This window comes from Anser brachyrhynchus (assembly GCF_964034855.1).
Source record: "Anser brachyrhynchus genome assembly, chromosome: 2".
Taxonomy (NCBI): domain Eukaryota; kingdom Metazoa; phylum Chordata; class Aves; order Anseriformes; family Anatidae; genus Anser; species Anser brachyrhynchus.
This window is the reverse complement of record NC_137695.1, coordinates 23,060,502-23,087,747: the sequence shown is the minus strand read 5'-3', so window position 1 is coordinate 23,087,747 and position 27,246 is coordinate 23,060,502. Positions and strand designations below refer to the sequence as shown.

Here is a 27,246-nt window from a genome sequence, read left to right as displayed (position 1 = left end):
TTTAACTCACTATCTGAACATCAACATGTTAGGCTCAGGTTACTCTTTTCTGGGAGGTGTAAGAAGTTGCTGTTCAAAGGTACTTGCTGCACCCCTCTGCCAGGCCAGTAGAGCACTCAAAAGTGAACCGTCCTACACCTCGAAACAGTGTCAGCTTTGACCACAAAATAGGGTTTGGAGGGGATCATCATAACATTCTCTCCATGCAATATACATGGGGCATAAGTGCACAGCTCCAAATTTGGGATTTCACTTTAGAGCTCAGGCATTTTGCCCAATAATTACTAAGATTTTACCAGACTTAGTTCTTAAGCTAGCTTTATATACTGTAATAAGAAAATAAAAAAACTCAACATTCAATTGACATGCAACTTGAAAACAATTTACTGAGTTGAATTTCTATCCTCAGAATACACTCTTTGGATATAACAGCGTAGAATGGTTTGTGGTAGGTTAACCCCAGCCAAAAGCCAAACGCCCACCCAGCATCTTGCTCACCCCTCTCCTGTGGGATGGGGAGGAAGTGCTGGGACGTGCAACACCTGCACAGCCCTGAACCACAGACTACATTGCCATGGTGTCTGTACCACACCCCCATGAAAGCCTGATGATTACGGCCTGAGCATTAGCTTCTAGTCAGACAGCACTAAACCCTTACAATTCCTACGTAAGGACTCTTATAGTTTCTTCCCTTCCATTTAACTAAGTCACGTCTCCGTGTTATTCCACACACAAAGCAGTGCTTAAAAATTAAAACACGATGTTGTCTATGTAACTTTACAGCCAGCAGTTAGTAACAAGACAGTTTATTTAATGGTTTTAATAGAACTTATTAACTCAAAGGGAAAATATTTTAGTGATACTTTCCATTCTTCTGACACTGAGTGAATATGGTTGCCAGTGTGCTGTTGGATATATAAACAGTTCAAGCGATTACAAATGTTTTAATCTTCACGCACTTGTCATTCACTAACATCGCTCAAAGTAAAGAAGAAAACCAAACACAGCGTCTTATATTTCAATATATATTGTATGTAAGTCTCATCAAATACACTCTGCTGTAGACAGTAAAACAAAACAGAATGCAATGCAATGTATAAATTACTGTTAGTTCTTACCTTGCCATTACTTCTTTCATGAAAGTATTCTTAGAAGTAGAAGAAAAAATACTTACCAACTTAGCTATTATGAGTGCATCATTCATTAAGTCCAAGAGGGGGGTCTCTGTATGAATATTGTAAAAGGAATAGGCAGCTTTCAGGCTTTTATGAACAGGATGGTGCATCACCGTTGAAGGTAACGTGTAGAAACTCAGGAAGTCTGTTAAAATACCATTTGAGCCCTACGAAAAAAAAAGTCAGTTAATAAATAACCACTCAGTTATTGGTTAGGCTACCAGAGAGAGGTTCTAGAGAAAGTAAGTAATAAATGCAACACAGTTTTGCACACCGTAACTATTACAGAATAACAGGTAATCTTGGCTAAGAATTGAAGAAACTGAATTCGTGACAAGGATGTATGTATATGTCAAAGTGAGACTGAAGCCTGAAGTGGTCAATTCAGAAAAGGAAACAAATATTTAGATTTTTCTGGTCTATTACACTAATAGCATTTTGACAACCAATTGTCAAAGAGTTTAAGTTTGTTTCCCAAGCTTATTCTGCTATAAACAAAGGTAACAAAGCATACTTCAAAAAAAAAAAAAAGAAAAATTCTTCCAACTAAACATGTTTTAAAAACATTTTTTTCACCTGACAAAGTTCACATTGAGCATTCATTCTCTCAACTTTCTAAAAATAGAAAAAAATTACTCTGCTTGTATACAAAGCATATTTAGATCAGCCCTGGTGATTATTAATCAACAAACCCAATCCATTTGCCAGACAACGGTACTAAATAACACTGAAATTCTAATAAGACCAGTAGTCATCAAAAATGGTACTTACACAAAAATCTACAGAAACTTTCCTAAGGGAAGCAGTTATCACATTGGTTATGGCTGACATGCTGAGCACAAAACAGCTACCCAGATTTTCACTCTTCCCATTCTGATTTGGTCTCATGATCCCTCCAAGAAGACAAGGCAACACAAATACTTTTTTTCCTTGTTCTTGTGCTCACTCTTTTGAGCCCAATGAAGGGCCTCGGATAAGTTGATAGTACTTATACAGTAAAAAGTAAAAGAACTGAACACATCACATGCAAAAAAGCAACTGTCTTGGAGTAGGTGTAGGTTCTATAGTAGAGATGAACTAACAACAAGTAAAAAAAAATTACTAAGTCACTCACTAAATTCACTAAGGACAATGAAAATATTAAATGCAGGAATTGGGTCTAATAATATAAGGTGACTGTGGAATCAAAATTTTGAACTTCTTGCAAAACAAATGTTTTAGCTCTGCACGCTACAAAAAAGATTTAAAAAATTGTCAGTAATTTCTCCAAGTCACATAAATGTTAAAAAGGTTTTAAGCGCTAACAAACCTACATGTGGTAGAGCAAAAATTAGCCTGAGACTATGTAAAACTAACAAGTAGGCGCTGTCCTGTTCAGTTAAAATGGTGCTGTCAAAATGAAATTGTCCCATCCCTCAGGCCAATTCTGGTGCTCATAGACTCTTCTGTAGGTTTCTGGGCTTGAATTCACAGAAGACAAAAACCAACCCCAACTTTCTTTTTCCAAGTGGGTAAAAGAAGGGGAAGGTGGGAAGGAGAGAGGCAATAAATTAAGTTAGACTATGGAAGAGTCCATTGTACATTAGATCCACTGCAGAGGAAGTAGAAAAAATATTTTACTGAATCAGACTATAATAAAAAAAACAACACACAATTCCCACAAATTAGCAGGTGCCCCTAAAAACTGTTTTTAAAGAATTTGGCAGAAACATATCCAACAGCTTAGGGAATGATACTGAATTCAAATCAAATCCTTTCATCAGTCGTTCAATCTTTGTGTTTGTTTGTTTGTTTTAAGAAAAGCAGATTTGAAGACTGTTACTTACTACCATGTCACATCTCCAGAGAAGCAAAGGTGAGGGGGTACATGCAAGGTGTGGGAAGATTGTTTTTAAAACATGGAAATATTACAGCAAAGAACCTTACAAGACAGTGCTATTTTGAGATTTGAAAATTCTTCTATAAAATATCCTGTTATAAGAGAGCTCCAGTTTATCACATCCAAACAAGCATTTTCTCACTACGAGAATGCAATACAAAGAACAAAATTTGGAATCGTGACAGCAAATCCCAACTACAGCATGTTTTTCATTCTGTCAGCATTTTATAAACTTGATGCTGATGTGAACTTTCACAAATGGCATTCATGTTTACATTCCTGAGGTAGTTAGAGAGTGCTTTACCTCTACTACAAAAGTGTCGATAATATGATCCCGAGGCAGGAACCAGTGGGCCACCTCTTCTTCATCCATCACAGGAGCAAGATTAAACTGCTTCAAGTAAGTGTTGATTAATTCTTGTACTGCTTTAGTATCTTTTTGTTCCATTGGTCTCAAACCTGAAGTCTTTGTGGCCTTATTGTAACAAAGAAAAATAAACGTTAAGATGTTGAAAGGAAAATTGCACACACAGCAAGGGCTGGAAATAGGTTGCAGAGTCATTCCACTTGCTATAATGCATTCATTATTAGCCTACTTTACCCCAGCCACCTACTTCATTACACTATTTTACAAACTGCTTTCAATCAGAATTCCTCTTCTTCTAATTATTGAGGCAGTCTGGGGCACTTCAGTCTTTATATTCCATTATTGAAACACCTTCATTTCTCCAGAGAAGGAGATGCTACTGCCAACAGCCTAGACTTCATACATTTTGTATTCCTTTTTTTTTTTTTGCAGGTCAGTCTTTATTTCTTGTCTTCTTCTAAGCTACCTAGAGCCCAGATACAGAAACAAAACATAAAGCAACTTGCATATCAGAAGCTAATCTGAAGACAAGAACACTTCTAATTCAAGTTTACAAAAATTAGTCAAGCTATAAACCAAAGTCAACTGATAATGTTTAATTAGAAATCTTTTAACACAAAATTCCACCTATTCTTAATGCTTGCAAACTTACTTTCCAACTCAAGTTTCTGTACAGACTCAACTGCAGTCATGTTAACAAGAAAGCTCCTCGTAACTTCAAGCTTTCTGAAATTATAAAAGTTACTGTATTTCAACAAATACTGCAGTTCACTTGACTGTGAACATCAGAAGAGGGGAAAAAAAGCTTTCCAATACTATGAAATTAAGGTTTAAACAAACAGAGGTGGCTAAAGTTTTCTCCCCAATTTTTATTAGCTTTCCTGAGTATTCCCTTGGAGGGAGAGAAGGCTCATTTTCTTTCAGAGCTCATTTATCCTGCTTCATCTGAGCCACATACTTGGGCATGTACCACATTAATCACAGCAAAGTCAATTGCAAGAGCAGCCAGGTAGTGGCTTGATTACTGGAAGCCTGAAATTAGTGTAACTGATTATGCCCTGCTCCATGGGAGCTATTCTGGGGGAGGTCTTTATTCACACACTCTGGAATTCAGCTGCCAAATGAAAAATCAAGGCACATTTTGCCACCTCCGTGTGCTGGGTCTAATTTTCCTCCTTTCCTGCACAGCCTGGGACTGTGGTTTGGATCCACAACAGCACATCTTCTGGTGTTTTAAATGCCCTGAATCCTTAAGGGTATTCACTTGATTTGCCAGCATGACTCTTCCTATGTTGAATTTTGTTCATAACCTCCCTATGAATGACAATATGAAACATTAATTTGTTCCCTTCGAACCTTCCTCTCTCTTCTACAGTTATATACAGAAGCACAAAAGGAGAAAAAGCAGCTGGGCTGCAACATCTTTATTCCCCAGCAACACTCAGAATGGCCACACCTAAATGATTATTTGTAGTCCCAGAAGTGAAGAAAAGGGCACAGAACTGGGCTAAATTTCCACTCCACACACCAAGCTGCACAGGGCACGTACCCATGTGAGTATGCTAGCTCAGGAGCTCAGTCAGGAAAAGACATACAAAGACACCACGTTCCTGCCCTTATTCTAAATCCATCCAAATTTTATCCCCCTCACTGTTCAAGAGATTAGAGACTTAACCCCCCCCCCCCCATTTTTTTTTTAAACTATTATATCTATAGATACATACAGAAACACAGCCTTCAGTGGGGGTGATATTTTACTAACGTAATTACTGCACTTCCTTTATTATTTCTGAAAACCTATTCAGTTCATACTGTTTGCGTGATTAGGATTGATTAATTCCTCTTAAAGGGAGATGAGCTCCCAGTGGCAATGATATTCCAAGGACTCTACGAAAAGAGGTCAGAATGCCAGAAACAGTGTTTGGTGCTGAGGGATATTAAGGTGGTGGTAAAGAATTCAAAAAGCTTTTGTTTTAGGACAGTTTGGCCTGAACGAACCAGTTTGTCTGGCATAACTGATAACTGCCTAAGACTGAGGATAAATATTCACAAAAGCACTTAAACCTTTCCACTGAAAAAGAAACTCCAAAAAAATTAAAGCACAACAACTAAACAGAAGACATTAGCAAAAAGATTATATCTTTATTTTCCATGGAAGAATCTCCCAAGGCCCATCTAAAAATAAACAAAGGTGTAAACAACTGAGGTGCACAGAGTCCTAAGGCACTTGTTTTAAAGTTGATTTTCGAAGCACCTATTTTCTATTTGGACATCTCTCTATAATATATAAGAGTTGTATTTTCTGAATAATAGTGTATTCTTAGTTTTCCATAATTTGTTTTTGTGTTGCAATTTGGGTTTTACACTAAAGGAAGATGATCAAGGTACAACTGCTCTGGTTTCTAATGACTCTCTGTAGTTACACTTTTTTGTTCCGTAAGTAAGATCCTTATCCCATTCTTTAAATTATTCTTGTCCTGCATTGTTTCCCTGAGAAACAGTACTGGACTTGCCAGTGAAGCCTACATTTGAAATTGTCCACTGGACTTTTAAAAATGTCTTCAGATTTGATGAAACCTATATTTAGTTCTCCAAGATTAAAACCTAATTAATTTGGTTATTAATGCTTAAGCTCTGAAAACTGCTGCCTTGCACACAAGGGAGAAGCTGTATGTGCAGACACAGGGAGCACGCAGGCAGCAGAGGAAACAAGTCTCACTGACAGCAGATGTTGAGAGCAAGACATGGCAGGGGCTTTACACTAAGGAGTGCTTAAAGTGTTACTCAGATGTACCAGAAACAAAGCCTGCAGCATCACGTTAAGTATAACCAACAGAAATAATTCCCCAAAGTCAGATAAATCATTACAAAGTACATCATTAAAAAAAAAAAAAAAGGATTTTTTTTAGCCCAAAGGGAGGGTTTATATACATAAAAAGGTTTACTGATGTGGCACTGGTCCAAAGGATAGCCTGCAATCCCTCCAAAGAGAAAGGCTGCATTTACAAGCAAAGAAATTGCTTTCAATCATATAGCTTAGACTACCTTCTATAGCCTGTTACAGCAATGAGATTTTTTGATAGTGCATCTCAGGCTACTTACAGTGACTTGCCCTGTAGAGGAAATGCATCCTAAGGCTTTTAGCCAGCCTAGCTATTAGCTGCAAATATGGAAAAAATATTTTTAACTAACCTTGCTATGCCAGAACATTTTTTTTGGCCTGACCATGCAAATAACAGCACACAACATTCTGAGGCAGCTTTTGCTGAGCTCATTGCAGAAGAACAATGTTCTCTGACATACAAGAAAAAGCTTGAAGAAAAAAAGAAAAATCAACCAATTCCACTGTACTCAACCAACTTTTGAACGGACTTTTCCAAGAATTTTAAGACATGAGCTGTTAATTTTCTACTCCAGTAATTTTGTCAGATTAATCACACTTAGAATAATCTTACGCATCTTCAACTCGATCTCACACATTAATAAAGTCAAGGTTTCTGAATTTATTTACTTTTCTAAAGGCTTTTGAGCCATTTATATTCTCTATACACAAACCCACGCTTCCAGCAATAGTCTCTTCTGTCTAGTGTGGCCCTTATTTCTGGTTGGTGAAAAAGACCGGATTTTCCTATGCCCTGCATGCACTGCCTGCCTTTCCACACCAAAGCCTGCGCTGTCAGAAACAGATGGAAGGTTATTTCGAGCCTCACAATAACTGTGGGGATTCTCTAGAAGACATACTGCTTACATCAGGAAGTCTGTAGAGCTTCATTGTTCTTTGTAGAGTCATGTTTCTACTCAAATGTGAAAATTTCACCTCCACCAATTTTCTGGGATTCAGTGACCGATGCCAATACCTGGAAATAAAATTCATGAGATTAGGTAGTGTTTTAAGTGTCAGATTTACTTGTATCTATTTCTTTAATTTCTTGCACTGCTCCTCCTCTCCAGATTTGTTTCCTAGCAAGCCTGTACCAATGTCTGTAAGAGGCTTGTGCAAACAAACCCCACCAAAAACAAAACAAACTAAAAAAGGGAAAGCTACATTTAAGCAATAGCTTTTAAACAAGCCTACAATCACTGTATTTTGGATCCAAGCAAATTATGGAACAAGTAAACACAGGGCTAAACATTTCAGTACCTGCCACAGCCCTGACAATCTCACCATACTTACATCATAACATTTATTTTCTTAACAGACAGATCCCTCTCTGCTTGTGTCTCTAAGCAGCTTGTTGAAGGGCCTCTTCTAGGAGATCACTGTGCAGCAGCACATCCCTGGTTACTCTAGCACAGCATGACTTTTTATCCGTCCTTACCTACAGGAACTTGTAGGATCTTTGCTGTTGCTACATACAAACACAATTTCAAATCAAAAGGCTCATAAATCATTTCAAATCAAAAGGTTCATAAACGAGCACTCTGTTTTCAGAAGGATAATGCTGAAACAGAACTTCTCCCTGCACAAATAAAATCCACTCCAAGCAAATGAAATTATACTTCGTTACATACAACTCTTTTCACACGATAGTTTTCCCATCTTTATCAAATGCTGATCAAGTCCTCCTTTCTCCAGGAAAGATGAAAGCATTTCAAAAAAGAAAATCATACAATTCCCAGAAACCCTCTGCCATCTTTGGCAAGCAACCAGGTCAACAGGGAAGTGTCCCAGCTGGGAAGCAGGCCACTTGAAAAACACAGGTATACAATGCTGCCATTGCTAGCATGGCTTCCACCAGAAGGTCAACAGAGGTGTCTATTAATCTATTTGAGGTACAATAAACAAACCCAAAATTAGATTTTAGTCTGAGAAGATGTTTTATCCAAGGCACTGAGGGAAAAAAAGAAACCATGGAAACCTCACATGCACTTGGGCTTTTAGGTTAGATTCAACTCCACAGCATTCTATTTCTTTTAATTTTATGCTCTTATAAGTGGTTCATGTGGCAAGGTTTTGGTACTGAGGAGCTGCAGTGGTGGCCTTTATTAGAGGAGCCCAGAAGCTGCCCCATGCTAGATAAGAGCCAGAGGTCCAAAAAGGACCTGCCACTGGCTAAAGCTGAGCCAGTGAGCAATGTTGGTTGCACCTCTGTGAGAGCAGATTTAAGAAAGGAAAAAAAAACTGCTGTGCAATAGCAGCTGGAAGACAGGAGTGAGCACCAGCCCTGCAGCCCCCAAGGGCAGTGCAGCAGGAGGGCAGGAGGTGCTCCAGGCACGCAGCAGCAGTTCCCCTGTGGCCTGTGGAGAGGCCCCTGGTGGAGCAGGCTGTCCCCCTGCAGCCCATGGGTCCCACACGGAGCAGATCTCCACGCTGCAGCCCGTGGAGGAGCCCCCAGTGGAGCAGGTGGATGTGGCCTGGAGGAGGCTGCGGCCCATGGAGAGCCCCCGCAGGAGCAGGCCCCGGGCCGGAGCTGCAGCCCGTGGAGAGGAGAAGAGGGTAGGTGGAAGAAAAGGTATTTTCAGTTTGCCTTTAGTTCTCACTGCTCTAGTCTGCTATCAGTACGCAGTAAGTTACATTAATCTCCCTTGTGCTGAGTCTTTTGCCCACAACAATAACTGGCGAGTGATCTCCCTGTCCTTATTTCAACCCACAAGCTTTTTAAATCATATTTTCTCCCCTTGTCCTTTTGAGGAGGAGGAACAAGAGGGTAGTGTGGTGGAGCTGAGCTACCTACCGGCGTGAAACCACCACAATAGCCAATTACACAGAATGCTCTTAAAAATGACTGCTACAGGAACCAACGTTATTATGAACATCACCTAGGTTACCTGCAAGTAGCCACAGGTTTGGGGAGTACCACGCCAGCAGTGTAAACAGCCTGAAAAATTCCTTCCAGGTTTACTCTTCTGGTTATTTCCCGAATCAGTACAGGTGCTACCCGTTTAGATCTCAGTTTCTTATGGACACACAGAAAATTGATTTCTACCATTTTCTTCACACTAAAAAAGAGATTAAATAGTGAAAAAAATAAAAAACCAGTAACAAACAACTGCCCCTGCATATTGCATATTTTTAAATGCATAATTTAAGTTTTCCATGTTGTAACAGAAGGACTTGAGGTAAAAATATATCAGCCTGTGACAAACTACATCTGCAGCAAATACTAATCTATGATACTGTGACATTGGTGGCAAACCATACAATATACAAGCAGTGTCTAAGGTGTTGGTGATACTCCACTTTCAGACCTTTATCAAGACTTAACCAATTACCTAAGATCCTGAAAGACATCCAAGAACATGCTAAGTGGTATCATAATACTTCATGATCGTCAGCATACGACTATCTGGCCAAGGAAGGTCAGCTGACTAGGTACCCTTTAAATAAATAAAATGGCATAGAAAATTCATCTGTATCATCCATCAGTAAGAAGATTCCTTAAATATTTATTGCTGGTTTTCACTGTAAGGATGCCACAAGCTTTTGGAAAATAAGCAAACAAACAAACCAAAAAAAGACCCCACAACCCCAATTAAAAATCTCTGCTATATGCAAAGGATTTTTCTTTCTCTCTATGGTCAGTGAACCTCTTTCTCTCTGCAAGTTCTCCATGGCAATGGATGCCATTTTAAGCTTTGTTTCATGGTGTTATTCTTTTTCAAATAATAAAAGTAATGGTGCATTTTACCTGTCATAAATACGAATATTTGCAGGGATGGCACTTATGAATCCTACCAGTTTTTTGTTTGAAGACACTCTAACACCACAGTGCCATTGGGGTAACCAGCCCGGAGGACGTAGCGCCCTAGAATTGATGACAGAAATAATTACAAATTACTGCCTAAGAAGATGTAATAAAAACAATCTTCTTTGCACTCCAGCCAGAACAGAATATGGAACTTTCTACTCACCACAGAAGAAATTCAGGTGAATAATCAAACCTAAACATATTATCATCATCTTCTACGTAATTCTCATTTAACAGTGTGTATAATTCCTTTAGCTGAAAACACACGTAGGAAGAAAAAAATCAAAAGATTTATCCACACACATCAGTGAGAATATACTTCAGTGACTTTAAGATACATATAAAATTGTTTTACTTACAACTTCAGCATTGCTAAGATCCAACGTGTCCCACATAAAACCCTGTGGCAAAGAATATGGCTCTAGACGGACATTGTCCTTATCTGGTTCAATTGCACCATGTGAAGTTATAACTTCATCTTTTTGGGAAGGAGGAAAGCAAGAGGGGAGAAAAAGAAACAAAGAAAGAAAGAAACAAAAAACAGTTACACTGCTAGCTTCCCAATCAGTTCTCAAAAACTGTATTTAACTCACATCATATCTTTTCTCAGAATTATGTGACAGGAACGTGAAGCTTTTAAAAATCCTTAAAAAATTGTATTATTAGCTTATGCTACTTCTCAGTTCTTAAAGATTGCATTCAGACTAAGTACTACTTCATCAGAATATCTGTAGCCAGGTACAGAACTACTCTACCTCAACTGATGCCCAGTATTTCATAACACACAGCGCCAATTTATCAGCACACGCACAGCACTTAACCAGCTATGAAATCCCCGGTCTCATCAAGAGAAATGTGTTGTACCGACAGCTACCAAACTATGGCTCGGATCCTGTTTTCAGCTGACTTGAACAGACCTGAGCTCAACAGTACTACTACTCAGGAGCAACAACACGGCAAAGGCAGGGCTTTTAAGGGAGGCTGGAGAAATATCAAATTTATTCCTGAAATCATACATGAAAACGTGCTTTCTCCTCTTCCCTTAATTTACAACTCCAGCAATTCAGTATATAACAACTAGCTGTAAATAGAAACTGCTCTTCTTTAGAGCAGCACCTGCCAAACACAGTACGTACTTCTCCCAAGTGATGCCCAGTCCTGACAAACAGTTATGGCCCATTGTCCAGTTTGGGAGGTCATCATTACACAAATTCTGGAAGTATCAACCACCTAAGTGCTACTGCCACTACATGGCAGACTTGACCTAATATTATATACCAAAGGATCTACTGCTAACAACCTTAACTATAAGGCAGACAGATTCTGAATGCAAAGATCACTACAGCTACTTCTTGTATCAACAGATTTTTTCCACCTGAACATATCCAGTATGTCAAAGAGTGAAGACTTCTCATTATGCTCATTCAGCAGCTAAAATAATTAAAAAAAATAAAAAAGATTCAACAACAAAAATCAAGAAGCAATTCACAAACATCGCTGAACGGGACCTCTGCCAGCCAACTGCAAAGTGTATTTCTACTGAAGAGCCCTAACCAACCATTTTTAGAGCCAATCTCTCAGTCCTTTTAGGCTGGCAAGGGACAGACTCATCTCTAGAGAGCTGCTTCAGGATATAATGACCACCCTGAACTGAAGCTCTGGAAACGCTGTGCACACACTTGAACTGGCTCTGAAAAAAACTTAGTTATAGCAAGAGTATTTCTTGATTTATGCATTAACTTTTTTTGACTAGGCTCTTCTAGCAAGGCAAGACTACTGTCACAATTACTATCATTAGTTTAGAGAGATGTCTGTCCAGAGAAGAACCAGGGCAGGTCAGTTCAATCCAGTGGAAAGCATTGCAGCAGGGATGCTGCTCTGGACTTCTCCATGCAAGGAAGTCAGGGGAAATATGACCACTGTGGATTAAGCTACAGAAATGGATTAATTTGAAATGCTGCCTGTAAAGATAGAGAGCAGAGTGGTCCTGTGCTTTATACTTTACCTTATTTCTGCTTATTCTACACCAGTCTCCAATGCCATGGAGACAAACCTTCAGAACAGAACAGACAGCTGTTCTGTGGCTGACAGCTTCTGTGCTGAGACTGTTTTATCTGTGGGTCCCCAAACTCAGGGGGTTGGGCACTGCAGAGCTAGAACAGCTTAACTTAAAGATAGTGAAGAGGGAAGAAGGTGGCGTAGAAAACTGGAAGAAACAAGAGTCAGCAGCTGTCTTCTCCAGTACAGACTAAGATTTACCCACTGTGTGTAAACAGATCAGATCAGTATAGAAGTGATCTGATAAATTCCTCCCAAAGTTAAAGGCAAGGAGAGGTCACATCACAATCTCACTTGGCACCAAGAACAAAGAAGGGATGCAGAACGTATGCCTTCAAGGTAGTATAGCGTACATTGTGGAAGAAACAGGTGAACAAAGAGCAGTAAAAATTGTCATGCATGAGAGAGGTACCATTATCTACTTAAAGCTGCAGGAAAACGCTGTAACCTGCAATACTATCTCTTTAAAAGCAAATATATCTATAGAAAAAAAAAATCAGAGAAAAGCAAAGTTTACTCTCGTCACCACTTGACTGATTTCTTATCTTCCCTGAAGTGGAAAAGACTTTCATGTTCTGTTGTTTGAGAGTTTAGACCTAAAATATATAAAAGAATGCTACTGCAACAGCATTTCCCATTTTAATAGAGAACATCAGAATAAGATTCATTAACACTGTGTTCTGTTGCATATTTCTTTAGGGGCAAGCACTCTCCTAGAGAAATCAGGAATTCCATATAAACAACACAAAAGATTAAGGAACCCTACTGCATGCAGTTCAACTTAATACCCATTTTAGGGAAGGTGCCACACAGCAGGTACAAGTTCTGTTAGTGATCAGTAAGATCGCATGCCCAGGCCCCGTTCAACTTACTAAGTTTAGGTACAGGTTGCGTATCCCAAAACTGGTATTTACGTTTGGTAGCCTCATCAATGTTCTTTGCAGGACCTTGGCACGCAGAGAGCAGCTCCATCGCTCTCTGGATGTCTTGAAGTTTCTGCATTGGAATGGCTGGATTCTGCACAAACAGAAGAGGAAGCTTATTGGGTATGTTTACTTTGAACAAGCTGAACAAATGTGTTCATTTAGTTTATTCTTACGTATTCTTTCACATTCTCTTCTCATCACAGTTAGCTTCAGTATAATCTTCAGCAGCAGGACAGAAGGATAGGTGGGAAACAGACAGGTAGCTTCACAAAATCCTTAACAGCTTTTAGTGGTATTTGCATTTAACCATCAAACTTCAGTGTTTACAATACAAATACTGCAGCGTTAAGGCAGGGTACCCATATAATAATAAAATGCTTTTTATATTCCCCTCCCAATGGTAAAATAGAATAAACAGCATAAAGCAGATCAGCTTAGATATCTAACAATCCTAATATACTACACAGATATTTGAAGATGTACTTTATATATACACCGTAAAACTTTACTTAAATTCAGTATGGCTCAATATTTTCATTATGACGTTGCTGCAAATATCCACTTTTTAACCTTAGTTATATTGTATATGCCTTCTATTAACTCACAGATTTTATCATGGGTAGCAAACTGTATTGTACGATATATAAGAATTAACCATCCTCCCATTAACGCCAACCATGCCAACACTCACAGCAAAAGACTTTAACTTATGGAAGCAGACTTAAAATAAACCAACCTTCTATTTAAAGGTAGAATAATCTTTCTGGAGAAGTTATCTGAAAAGCATAAAACCTCAGGCTAAACGTTTCTGAACTAAGCTCCTAAATCCTTACTTTTGAGCATTCTGACTCAGTACAACTGGAATGAGAATTTTACCTGCGTATGAAATTGCAGAGGAATCATGGTAATAGACTTCTAAACGTAAGGGTTATTTCTCTCTCACTCCCTTCATCCTTCCCCGTCACTCATTTAAAAATCATCTCCCAAGTGGTAAGTCCTGTTCTGAGGCATGCTAACAGCATGCTTATGCTCAGGTTTTCCCAGACTTTGCAGTGGAATAAATATATTTGATGGAATAGTCTCAAATGGATTGGAAAATGTTAAGCATTTCTGGACAGAGATTTCAAGCCAGATATTTTTATTTATTTTTTGCTGAGTATCAACGGATCACTGCTTCAGTATTTCGCTTTCTATCTAGGATTTGTGTGTTGAAAATCCACCATAAACCACATGTAATAATGACATTAAAGCTTCATTTGGATGTGCAGCTGCCTTCAGTGTCCTCAGTCAGACGGAGTGACTCCCTGCCTGTAGCTCAATCAGGCCATCATTTTCTATTTTTAATAAATACTTGTACTCTCTAAACATAATGCAATTTCTTTCACTAATTTAAATACAGCTAAATTTGACATGCGAGCATGCATTAAACATCCATCATTGAGTAGTTGTGAACTAACATATCCACACACTTTCAAGTAGTTCAACACACTAGATCACTGCTATTGCAGCATAAAGAAAACACTCTAAGATCCAAGTTATAGTGAGTTTGGATGCTTTTCTCAACTAAAAATCAATTTGCCTGTTACCCACTGGCCTGATACAAACACTTCTAATGCTGCTAGATAAATTCTGGACTCTTATCAGTAAGGCAGCAAGATTTATTTTTCTTGACATACTACAAATTATTTTGTGATTTGGATTTTTTTTTTTAAAGTCTAATTTTTTTCTACTTTAAGAAGAAAACAGAAGATCTAAAAAAGATATTAAGTTCTAAAAGGATCTTACACATGTAGAGTAAAAGTTCATGTTTTGGTACTGAACATGACATGGCTAGGGACATCTGGAGAAATCCCCTTTCCTCTCAGCCTCTTGAGAAAAGTAACCTATATCACTGTAACTTGGATCTTAGAACAGAGTGGTTTTTTTTTTTAAGAGAAGTTTCTTGAGAAGTTGAGAGGAAACCCTTTTGGCCTCTTTCAATGGAAAGCAAGAAATACCTACATGAACTTCAACATGAATGAAAAATAGTCAAAATTTTGTTTATTCCAGTGTAAAGGAAGAAAATCCACGCAGCACAAGAAGGCCCCCTAAGGCACTGTTGTGCAACAGGGCTGAGGTTTGCCTTGTGGCAGAGCCTTTGAGGCTCCCATTACCCACAGCAGTAGGGAGAGTTAGGGACCACTCAGCAAAACGGACGTGCACAAGCTGTTAAGATTAGGCGGGATGCATCTGAGGGTGCTGAGTGTGCCAACTGATGTTACTGTCACTCTATCAAGTTTGAAAGGTTAAAGCAATTGGTGGATGTTTCTTATGACTGGAAGAAGGGAAACATCACACATCTTCAAGAGGACTTTGAGAACTCAAGGGTCAATCCTGTTTACGATGTGCATGGAGAGCTTTCTCTGCAAGCTCACAGGTGATTCCTAGCTGGGAAGAATGGTTGAAGTGCTGGCCTCCAGAGCTGCCATTCCAAGCAACCTCGACATGCTGAAGGCAGGAACTTCAGGAAGTTTAAAACGTCAAATGCAAAGTCCTGCATCTGGAGTGCAAAAAGCCCGTGCAATGGCAGAGGGCAGCGCTGACTTGCCAGCACACAGCTTTGCTGAAGAGAACTTGGGAGGCCCTGCTGGGCAGAACTGAACATGAGCCAACGGTCTGCTCTCACAGCAAAGAAAGCCAGCTGCACGCTCGGTTGTACCAGCGAGACCGGACAGCAAGTCTTCCCCGGTATCTGTCACCCTCAGATCACACCACACAGCTTTGGGTTCCCCATTACAGCAAAAGTATTGACATAGTGGAGTGAATTCAATAGAAGGCCGCCAAGATGGTTAGGGGGCTGAAGCACACAACACACAAGGAGAAGCTTTGAGCCCCTGCTTTGTTCAGCATGAAAAAGGTGGCTGAACAAATACTAAAGGAGCAGGAAAGATCTTATTGCTGCCTAATGGGAGGATGTAAAGAAGATTGAGCCAAGTCTTTTTAAAGTGGCATAATGATAGAACAAGAAACAATGGACACAAGTTGAAAAAGAGAAAGTTCCGTTTAGATATAAGGATTTGTTGTTAAGTTGAAAAAGAGAAAGTTCCATTTAGATATAAGGATTTGTTGTTATTTTAACCACACGAGTGATCAAACACTGGAATAGTGGCCCACAGAGGTTGTGGAGTCTCCAGCCTTGGAAACCCATCTAGGCCTGAGCAACCTGATCTAATTGGATCTAATCTAAGCAGAAGGCTGGTCTACAGAACTCCTGAGGTCCCTTCCAAGCAAAGTTATTTTATCGCTATATATTGTGCAGGCCACTGGTGACTACAATAATTACTCTTAGTACCAGAGATCTGGCAAGTTTATTTGTGCCAACGTGGGAAATCTACATCCCTGAGGCTTGTAATGAGGGGAGAGCTCAAAAGGTCTTGTGGGATGGGCGGTGAAGGTCACCTGAAGCTCACAACACTAACAAGCATTTATTGCTGTAGTTACACTCATGCCAGTGTGAAAAAAGTCCAGTATCATAAATGAGAGTGCTGGTGTGTTTGCAACTACAGAAAAGAAGCCGCCGTGTAAGGACAGTAGAACAGTTTAGTTGCCTACAGCCTGAAAGACGTAAAGCATCCCTTGTATGCCTGTAGAAGAGAAAACCAACATCGCTAACAAACCGGCTAAACTTCTTGCGATAGTAGAATACTCACTCAATGCACCACTCTAAGTATGCAACTTAGAACAAGGATAAGTTTCCACGCTTGCAAAATGCAGTACACGCCAGAGAAATGGTGTGCAAGACTGCAAGGCGCTGACAACTAAAGTCTTGCACGTGTAATCAAAACCGTGAAGTAACTTCCTTTTAACGCAGTTAGAAGTAACAACAAATTTGGTCAGCAGGGAATCAAGGAACTCCCAAGATACTGCAAAGACGTATGTATCTTAGTATTAAAACTGACCTCACTCCAGCTATAAAAGAGTGCGATATTACTTGGCTGTTGCTTGCAAATAACCTTGCATTAGCAATTCATGCCGTGTACTTTATAGAAAAACAATATCAAAATGCATAGTGAGATCAGAAAGCATGTGAGATCTCCATGTATTTCAGAATGTCCCCCGGGGCAAGCGTGCCCATTCAAAGCAATGGGTGTGACACAGAGAAGATCCAGAGGGACAACACAAAACCTATCAGTATGTTAACAAAACAGAACACAACTGCTTTCTGAAAATTAGTTGGTAACACCAATGTACTTGACTAGTCTTGCAGGATTAATAGCACTACTGGTACAACAGCATAACTTTCTCCACATTAATCTGATAAAGCAAACGTAACTACTTCAACATGCTCAGTGGTCCATGAACTTTCCTATCACCATGTTATAAGCTCTGTTCTCAGGCTCAGATTTCTCTGGAAATAAAAGCTGTATGTTAAAAAAAGCCATCGGGGCATATTACTCACCATTTTGTTTGAAGCTGGTAGTCAAAAGCACGCAAAGCCCACAAAGGTTGCACATCCCCTTATGCAATTTACATTCTTACTTACAGCAGAGGCATTTCAGATGGCAAAAAGATTCTTCAGCCTGTATCTCCACGATAAATATTACTGCATTTTATGTAAGAAGACATGTTGCTTGTTTGCCCAAGTGAGCCTGGTTAACAAAGTAGGTACACCTCAGATAAGAATTTCCCTAAAGACTTAAATGTGGGTTTGACTGGGCATTGGATTTTATGTATGCGTGTATGTATGTGTGTGTGTGTGTGTGTGTGTAAAATGCGAGAAACTGGCGTATGCAGAATACAGTTGCCCTTACTTACTTGCCCTTCCCTCCTCCTGCTGATGCTTGCCACGAAATAGCATCATGCTGTACAAGTGAAACTGCACTAAGCCATGCTAGGTGGTGGCGATTCATCAAACACAAACTACACTTAAAAGCATTACCACTGCAGATTAAGGCTCTCTTCTACAAAGCCTGAATTCAAACCGCTGTTACAGCATGCTGTGGTTACAAGGACTCTCCAGCTAACTTCAGAGAGTTGGCCAACACCAGGACTTACACCTTGCTTCTGCCTCTATTCAGGACAGAGTTGCCTAATTCAGACACATGTTAAGGTAGCACTTCCAACTCACTTTGACAAAAAACAACACACAAATTAAAATCAAAACGGAAAGCACGCACAAACTGAAACAGAACAAGGCTCTCACTTTCGAAGGCTGCTGAATTTTAATCTCCTGGGAGTCAGATGCAGAATCTGATTTGGTGCCTCCAGAATTTGGTTTCTCCTTTTTTCTCTTCTGTTTCTTTTTCTTCTTCTTCGCTCCCAAATCCCCTCCAGGACTTCTGCCAGAAATTCAGAGAATGTGCAGTGAGAAAAATCAATACCACCAAGCTTAAAATTCATAAAGACTAAATATGGAAAAACCAGCAGTGTTATGTGAAAAATCTAACAGCAGTTTGAATCTGAAGAAAAGGCAGGGCAAAGGAAGAAGGGGGGCGTGGGAGGGGGGGAACTGAGAGTGCACTGACAAAATGCTTCCTGCAAGTGCCTTCTAAGTTGTTTTACAGTCAGAGCCCTGCACAAGCAGACATTCTGACACAATGGTACGAAATTGTGATATACTGCAATAGCCAACGCTCTCCTTGATGTTATTACTCAGCTCAAACAAGAAATGGTCATTCCTATATATAAGGCAGGAGGCTCATCAGCCTAATGAGGTGTGGTATTTAGCAAGAACCATTTTGCACAAAAAATGGGGCCAAAGACTTCGATCAAGAAAGGCGCATTATGGTGCTGTATGCAGCAGAGTAAGAATTCCCTTACACTTCCAAAAGTGATCACTTGCTTAAGTTTCACAGTGTAGGGACAGGTAAAAACTCCAGGCCTCTGTGACCGTAAACACCGCCTGCCCCATTCCCTACACAGTCTGCTCTGAGTTGGGGTGCAATTTCCCAGAGAGAAGGCATTTAGAAACAAAAATTCAACTGAGCTTGAAGGTAAACTCAAGAAAGTGTAGGAACCAAGGGAAGCAACTTCCTCAGGAATTCAGTAACTATTAACAGCCTGATATTTATTCTCCTTGATGCTCAACCATCAGGGACATCTGAATCCGGTTTTGATTGGATTCTTCTTGTTCTGCTTTCAGGGAATTTTATTTCTAATATCTAGTGATTAAAGTCTTGTGTGAAATCTCTGTAAGAAACACCACAAAGTGATCCAAACATTTGTACTTTAAAATGATCAGTACAATGGTGTCAACCTCAAAGAAAAAAACAAAAACAAAACAAACCAAGTGTACACTGCGCTTGTAGGTTCCGACATATTTGGGCTATTGATAACGAAACTCCTTTTTTTCTTTAAGAGATTCTAATTTAGCAAATAATCAAGATATGGAATCAAGATTAGATTAGAATTTGCAAAGTGTGGGAGGTGTTGGCAGCTCTCAGACGGAAGGCAAACACGGAGGGAATGACTCAGTTAACACCGAGTCCTCCTCAAGAGGCTTAGCGCCCAGCCACCGTGCACACAGCACGGAGCTCAGGGCAGATGTTAGGGCCTGGGGGGCCTGGACATTTTTGCAGTGGAAAATTAAAAAAAAGTCAAAGAAACAAAACATCGCTTATTTTAATTTTGAAATGGCACTGGCAAAACAAAAGAAAGAATAACGTAGCAAGGTGATTAAGATCGACACGCTTGCAAGGGCTGTGGTTTTTTAGCCACGACACGCTCGCTTTCACGACTACAGCGCCCCGTGTCTTGGCATCTATACCTAGTCAGCGCCAAAGTCAGTAAGAAAATAACCAAAATTCCAACCTGGAAGCCAAAAGCCTGCAATTAATCAAGCATTTAACTAAACAAAGACTCATTTTGTGGCATCATTACTGTTCTCTAAGAAAGATCAACCCTGACAAGAAGGTAACACTCACATCAGATTAAGTCATGTTCCCGCAGAGGTAAGAGTTATAAATTCGGGACCTTCTGGGATCGGACCCAAGGAGTTACTCAAAAGACAACAGTGTGGTAGTAGACCAAACACACAGGGGAGAAAAGAAAATCTGGAGTATTTACTCTGCAGAAACAAAAGGTTGAGTTGTCTAAGTGAGGCAGACAGAAAGCTGCCTGTTGTACGGCGGCAGTACTGCTTTAACACGTAGATGACTGTTAACTGCTTCTAAAGTCTCAGTTTGAAATAGTCAAATTTTAATCTGTTTGAAGGCCCGTATACCAAGCTGACACTTGTACAGAATCTAAACAACGAACAGACCCAGATGTCTGACAAGAGGTTATAAATATGAGACAGTAAAAAAAATAAAAGAACGCGTATATATATATATATATAAATAATTGCACAAAACCTAACTCTTCCAGGACTTCATCACCTCTGGCAAAACTGAAACAAAAATACTGGAGAAAGTGATTTCACCTTTGTTAAAATTCATTTACTGGGATACCACTTAGTTTTCTTGAACTGTCCATAAACTTTTGCCTTTCCCTCCACCATCTCCCGTGCGCTGCAGAGATGTTGCCACCAGCTGCGTGTGCCCAGGGGGATGGATCCACATCGGACTCAGTGCCAGGGCAGCAGTGCTGGGACGAGCTGCTGCAAACGCTGCTCCTCGCTCTGCAGGAGCCAGCCCTGCTCACACCGCCGGGGGAATTCTGCTCCCTGGGATTACCTGGGGGTCAATGGCTTGTTTAGTTTGGTTCAATAACGAATGACTGTACTAAAAAAATAAATAAATACAAAATCTGGCAGCTACGGAGAAAAAGCAGCTTTGCCAAGCTGAACTAATGTTATCCCCAGTTAAACTGTACTTTTACCAGGATCATCTTAGTTTGTTCTTTGACCAGCTCAAGGCCTAGTTCATATAGAAATGCACATTTTTTAGCTAAGAGAGAGAGAAGACAGGACTAAATTGTTATAAAAGATGAATGGTATTTATTACTCATGTTTTTAAATCTAGTTGAAGTTGGGGAGAGCAAACAGGCATTTTTTATTTATTTTTTTATTCGAGACTCCAGCCGTGAAATAAATAAAAGCAAATTAGCTAAGTGTGTTTGAAACTTCCTTGAATAACCTCCCCCCTTGTCTTTCCCTGACCATTTCTACACCGCGTACCTTCCCAAACCCCAGACCTCAGCTTACGACCTTCAGTTTTAGAGCTTCCACACCGCCTCTTACGAAATAAACACCTACATCTTCTGCCTGACAGGGTACCCAGGGACTGTTCAGAGCAATTATTCATAGGCAATCTGTTGCTCATGTCAGTCCTTTATTGCTGTTATAGTCCACAGAAAGTGAAAAGTGCATTGAAAGGGAGATCCATTCGTCCTTCAGCTCTTTGGGCACACCTGCAGCTGAGATCTGGCAGCGCAGAAACTCCGACTGAGCAAACAGGCTTGTCCAACACAAGATACAACCAGAGACACCAAGTGAATTAGGGCAAAAGCAAAAATGAAAGTTCTCAGTATTTTTGCTCCATCTCACACTCTGCCTTGAAAAGAACCAAAAGGTTTTAAACCCGGGAGTATGGCTGGGAAGGGAGGAAGTTTGTTGCTCAATATTTAGTAATTGCGCCGGGCGTGATGGCACAAAGGAGATGCAAAGGTAACAAGATTAGTAGCAAAGACTCCTATTAAAGCTTTTCTTTTAATTAAACATTCTTCCGTGCTGACTAAGATCTGAGTTCTTGTCAGTTCGTATACACCTATCTGACACGAAATACATCTCACTCTTAGAGGCTAGAAAAAATTACTTTCGCAGCTTGATGAAAGCTGACCTTCAAGCATGAAATCGTGTTTCTAACCAGCCCGCCAGCACCGAAGCAGTGCAGGTCCGCTGGGACAGGGGGCACCTCGCGGGGGAAGGAGGAAGAGGACACGCAACTCCCCGCGATGCTATCTCGAGCTGCCAGGCCAGGAAACACATATTTTCATACAGATGAACACACCTGCCCCAGCCCAGCCTGCCACGCAGACCGCAGCTGGTTATACTGAGAGAAACGTTCGGCAGTAGGCCCGGGGGAGATCTGTCAGCCGCGCAGAGACGCGCTCGTACCAGGAGCATTTTACTGACAGGAGGCCGAGCCCACACGCTGAGGCGTACCTAAGTACGGACGCGGACTTGGGTATTTTTAACTGCATCCACGATGACGATTTTGTCATTCTGATGAATAAGAAAGCCGTGAGGCCCGCACGGAAGTAACGTGAAAATCAATCTGCAGCTGAAGCAGAAGAAGAGTCAGGAGACCTCCCTCTGTCCCAAAAAGATTAAAAGGTTTAACCCCGCCACAGAAACAGGCCGTGGGTACATCTTTCAGAAAGTTACTCAGGCCCACATTTTGATGATCTTGTCTGCAAGTTACAAATATAAGCCCGTGATCCCACCCACATACCTTTCCACTTATGTACACACATCTGGTGTTTTGCATAAATGTGAAAAAAGACTTTTGCCTCTCCCAATATGTGCCTTTTTTTAAAAAAAACTTAAAAATGGGGATACTACTGCATCTGAGGAGCGTGCACAGGCCGAGACACAACCTGTGTGGAGCCCTGAACACGAGTATGGAAAGCTCAGATGGAAGAATTGGGAGAGCCTCAGAGGTACGCTGCCCAGGTGGCCACACCGCCTCAGCTCCCTCCTTTCCTATTTGGGGTCATCTTTCCCCCGCAGATCTTTCAGTGTTATTTTAATTGTCTTTTTGGACACCAAATACTGCTTTAGCAGAAACAGCTTTTTTGTAATGTCAACATCTGTTTTAAATTACACGGAGTGGCAATTTTAAGTTCGCAATTTCTCAAATTTAAAACCCAACATGTATTTCTGATGTTTATTTTTAAGTTGCAAAGGCCTAGGACCGCATGGTTAGGGTTTCTCTTTCCTTCACGGTATATTTTGTCTCTCTATGAGTAAGTGAGGTTGCAAAACTACATTTCTGAAGGTGCTATATAGATCTTCTTGATCATAAAAAGCGTATCTCACTTATTTGGGCAAGACTCCAACAAATTTCAATGTAGTATTATTTATAGTAGGGCTGCCCTTGGTTCATACATAAAATGGAGGCTTAGGTGCAAAGGGCTTTCCCACCCCTGTATTAGGTCACCAGCATTTTTAAAGAATAAGAAAGTCCCGACCCCAAAAACTTATTATATGTCCTTCAAATTTCACTGTTAAAACTAGCATTACTAACAGCCTTTCTGGACTAAGACTTCCTTCGCGTATACTCCAGTACTTGGAAACACAAGCTTCTTCAGCATGAAAATCTAGTAGCGGTGTCTTAAAAGCAAACCCAGCAGATACTCCCCAAAGCTTTGCGTGTTTCCCCTGCCTCCTCCTTCAAGTTTGTAAGGCTGCACTCCAAGATTTCAATCTAGCATGTTAAAACTGAGCACTGCCTCCAGTACCTTAAAAATATATTAGACGTGTATATATACATATATATATATATATATGCACACACACACAAGTAGTGCTGTTTAGAAAGTTGCAATGGAGTACGCTACGAACACATTCAAAGTAAATCATTGGGAGCAGGGGGAAGAATTGTTTAAAGGTCACACTTTTTCCTCATCTGTTTACTAAATATTCTCTGCCCAAATCCTTTCTGCCATAGAGCAGAAGGAGCTACTTAGAATGAATGGAAAAGCCTTACAAAACCAGGCTCAGCAGGGTAGGTTCAGGTGCAATAAGTACTTATTTTTCTACATACACACTAACTAAGCTATTTTGTAAACACTTTATTATGAAACAGAACAAGTACAGCATAACGCATCAGGCAAGAACAAACTGCAGACAGGAGAACAGCAATATGAGTCACACAACATACATAATCCTGCATCTAAAAAACAGGACCAGAAACAGAGGACAAAGACATTTGTCAGTCGAGAGTTATAAGCTGGTATTTGCTGCTGCAGACAATCAGTGCTCAAGCACCAAAACAAAAAAAGTCATACATATATATATAGATACTTACCACATTTACTGTGTTCAGTATTAGAAGGACACATTAAGAAACAGTTTGGAAGTAACTTCATCGACAAAGCAATCCTGTTAGAGACTGACACTCAACACATACTCTACCTCCTTATAAAAGAGCACAGGTAAAGATAGCACAAGATTAAATATTGATCGGCACAAATGGAGACCATTCAGAATTTAGCAAGCCAGTTGGCACAGTCACAGTTTTAAGTTGTAAGACTGCTTATAAATTGCTTCACTGTATAAAGCCTAATCTAAAACTCAAAGCAAACTTTAAAGCCACCTCCAAAATGAAGATACTATAACAGGGAGAAAAAGGGTACTAATATAGGCTCCTATTACTATGGGTTAGTTTCCCCTGATTGAGAGTAGGACTTCAGATAGTGTTTTGCTGGAGTGTAAGACTTATCTTTTCCTTTGATGGAATTTGTTTGAATACTTCAGCCTGCAGACGAATTGTAGCAAACAAGATTCTCATAGACTACACAAGAAAACAAAATACAGTAATTCAGAAACCAAGATCAAGATATTAGACTTCATGCAACAAAAACATCACAGAAAACTAATACTTAGAGGCTTTTCTCTACTGCAAAGGTCTGCCACTAATGTCATCAAATTTTGTATTACTTGGAAGCATTCACTTCCTAATTCAAAGAAGGATAAAGCAGCTTCTTTGAAATACTCATTAAAACACATTTAGCACTTTCAATAAAAACAAGCTTTGCAGAGAGCAGCATACAGTCTGCAGCTCCAGGTGTCCCACAAAGCTCAGCGAGACCCCAGTCGGAGCGCAGCAGCAGCCCGAGAGCACGCAGGGACGCAACTCTTTGTTCCACGGCCGCTGCCTGGGCGCTGCTTCTGCACCCGCCGCCCAGAGCACAGGGCCACAGACCGGCTACGCTGCACAGGGCAACTACAGCTCGGTCACCAGAGCTGACAGAAGAAGAAACTGCAGTAGGAATGAAATGGGAATGAATCCTAGACAGCCATTACCCAGCTAACAGTCTGGCCTGGCACGTCTTCGTCTGCGAAGAGCGATGAATAATCATCCTCTGCTCTTAGTGGTGTTACTTTTATGTATTTGGGAATCATCGACTGTAGCGCATTCATGCGAACAAATATAACAAAAGCACCGAGACAATTAAATGCTATTTTGCTCCATTTTAATATTCAAGGATTCTATTAGTGTAATTATTTTTAACAAATATTTTCACGTGTGTGCCGTGAACGTGCCGACAGAGTGGCGGGCACGGAAGTTTTCCTTTTCCTGCCTTTTACAGAAGTCAGTCCCCCAAGTCTCTGGGATTTTCCTGCCACATTTAAGATGCAGCGCTGCTTGTTGCCAAGCAAATCCTAGGGGCAGGAGACAACAAACAGCTTACATCTTCAAACATCAATCACCTACAGAAACGCTCTCAACCAAATGAATCAGAAATTCACGAGGAAAGTATTTGTGTAGCGGCGTACAAATTAACCTATTTTGGGTTACTCCAGCCCCTCCTAGTTGAGACAACAAAGCGTTTCCTTCACCACCGTGTTTTCTAACCCCCCAAAAAGGGGGGAAAGCGCACTGAAACGAAACCAATTTTTAATATACGTTCCCTTCCCCATAGCCCCGAGCTGCAGCAGTGCCAGATACACCGTGTGTCCAGACGGAGCCACCCGGCCGGGAGCTGCGCCCGGTGCCCGGGCAGCGGCCACAGGCCCGGCCCGCTGCGGGGAGACGGGGCCGCAACGGGCCCGGCGGCGCCGGCTCCGCTCCGGTGCGGCACACGCTGTGCCCCCCGCCGCCGGCGTTCCGCTTGGGACAATGGGGAGCTGAGGAGGAGAAGGAGGGGTGTCCGTCCACCCACCCACCCACCCATCCGTCCGTCCGTCCACCCACCCACCCGGAGGCAGTGTGGCGGGGTGCCTGGCAGGGCCCCGGGCCGGGGCAGACGCGGGGCTGCAGCGCACGTTTCGCCCTGGAGCTCCGCGGCCGAGCCGGGGGTGCCTCCTAAAGACCCCCAGGCCCCAACGCACAGCCCCGAAATCCTGAAAAATCGCCATAAACAACAGCCGGGAGGGAGGGAGGCAGCCCCCGTGGCCGCCGCCGCGCAGCCCTCGGCGGAGCGAGCTGTGCCCGGCCGCCCCCCGGCGCGCCCCTACCCCTTGGCGTGCTCGGCCTCCTCCTCATTGTCGCCGTCTATGCCGCAGGTGTCCTGGTCATCCAGCTCCAGGCTCTGCTGGCTGGCCGCAGACTCGCTGTCCTCCGCCATCACGGGGGAAGGAGGGAGGGGAGGAGGCGGGGAGCCTATGAAAGGAACCGGGGCGCACGGCGGAGGCGGCCCGGCCGAGCTCCCCCTAGCTGCCGTCCTCCCCGTGCTCCGCGGCGAGGCGGGGGCCGCCGGGGCCGGGGGAGGCCCAGCCGCCCGGTGCCTGCCTCGTAGGAGGCATCGGTCCGGGCCCCGGAGCCCCCCGGGTGCTGTGGGGCTTTGCCTGGCTCTGTCGGGACGGGGTCTGACAGGAGAATGGGGCTGGAGGCGGCCGGCAGGCCTCAGAGGCAGGGGGATACCTTCTGCCAACACCCCATTTCTTACAGTCCTTGAATCGTTAGGCTTGGAAAGCCCTCCAAGATCTTCTGGTCCAACCATCCCCCTACCACCACTATCACCCGCTAAACCACGTCCCTAAGCACCACGTCCAACCACTCCTTAAACACCCCCAGGGACGGTGACTCCACCACCTCCCTGGGCAACCCGTCCCGATGCCTGACTGCTCTTTCTGAGAAGAAATGTCTCCTCATTTCCAACTAATATTTTACTGCTGGTAGGTACCAGCGTGGCTTGCCCCACCCCCTGCAGCTGTTGCCACCATGTCTTGCAGCACTTGGTGTTTTTCTGAAGCCCATCCAGTCTGCGATCTTGTCATTGCTGACGGTCAAGGACAGCGCTGGCAGGGGAACACGCTGGCGTAAACCCAGCACGAGTAGTTCAGGCTGGATATTAAGAGGTTTCACGCCTCGAACAGCAAGGTTCTGGGAATAGCTTCACAGCAGAAACTGCAGAGGCCAAAACTGTGATGATTTTATCACGGCGCGGTGTCGGTTTGTCACAGGCACGGGAGGCTGGTCCCAGTCCCGGGCGTCTATTTGCAAAAGTCACGTTTCTTAAGTAATTTTCCAAGGCTCTTCTCTTCTACCAACTCCATGCTAGGAAA

General features: G+C 41.8%; 1 protein-coding gene across 1 annotated transcript in view; it reads right to left on the bottom strand.

The window, feature by feature from the left end:
* NMT2 (N-myristoyltransferase 2) overlaps window positions 1-26,696 on the bottom strand; it is a 32,480-nt gene extending 5,784 nt beyond the window's left edge. The window contains exons 1-10 of the mRNA XM_080578896.1: window positions 26,197-26,696; window positions 18,277-18,412; window positions 13,041-13,185; window positions 10,470-10,588; window positions 10,274-10,365; window positions 10,051-10,167; window positions 9,191-9,361; window positions 7,170-7,278; window positions 3,359-3,529; window positions 1,175-1,342 (exon numbers count right to left, since the gene is read on the bottom strand). Of these exons, the coding sequence (XP_080435022.1) occupies window positions 1,175-1,342; window positions 3,359-3,529; window positions 7,170-7,278; window positions 9,191-9,361; window positions 10,051-10,167; window positions 10,274-10,365; window positions 10,470-10,588; window positions 13,041-13,185; window positions 18,277-18,412; window positions 26,197-26,681 (1,713 nt within the window). The 5' untranslated portion in view covers window positions 26,682-26,696. The remainder of the gene's footprint in view (window positions 1-1,174; window positions 1,343-3,358; window positions 3,530-7,169; window positions 7,279-9,190; window positions 9,362-10,050; window positions 10,168-10,273; window positions 10,366-10,469; window positions 10,589-13,040; window positions 13,186-18,276; window positions 18,413-26,196) is intronic.
* Window positions 26,697-27,246: the final 550 nt, after the last annotated feature.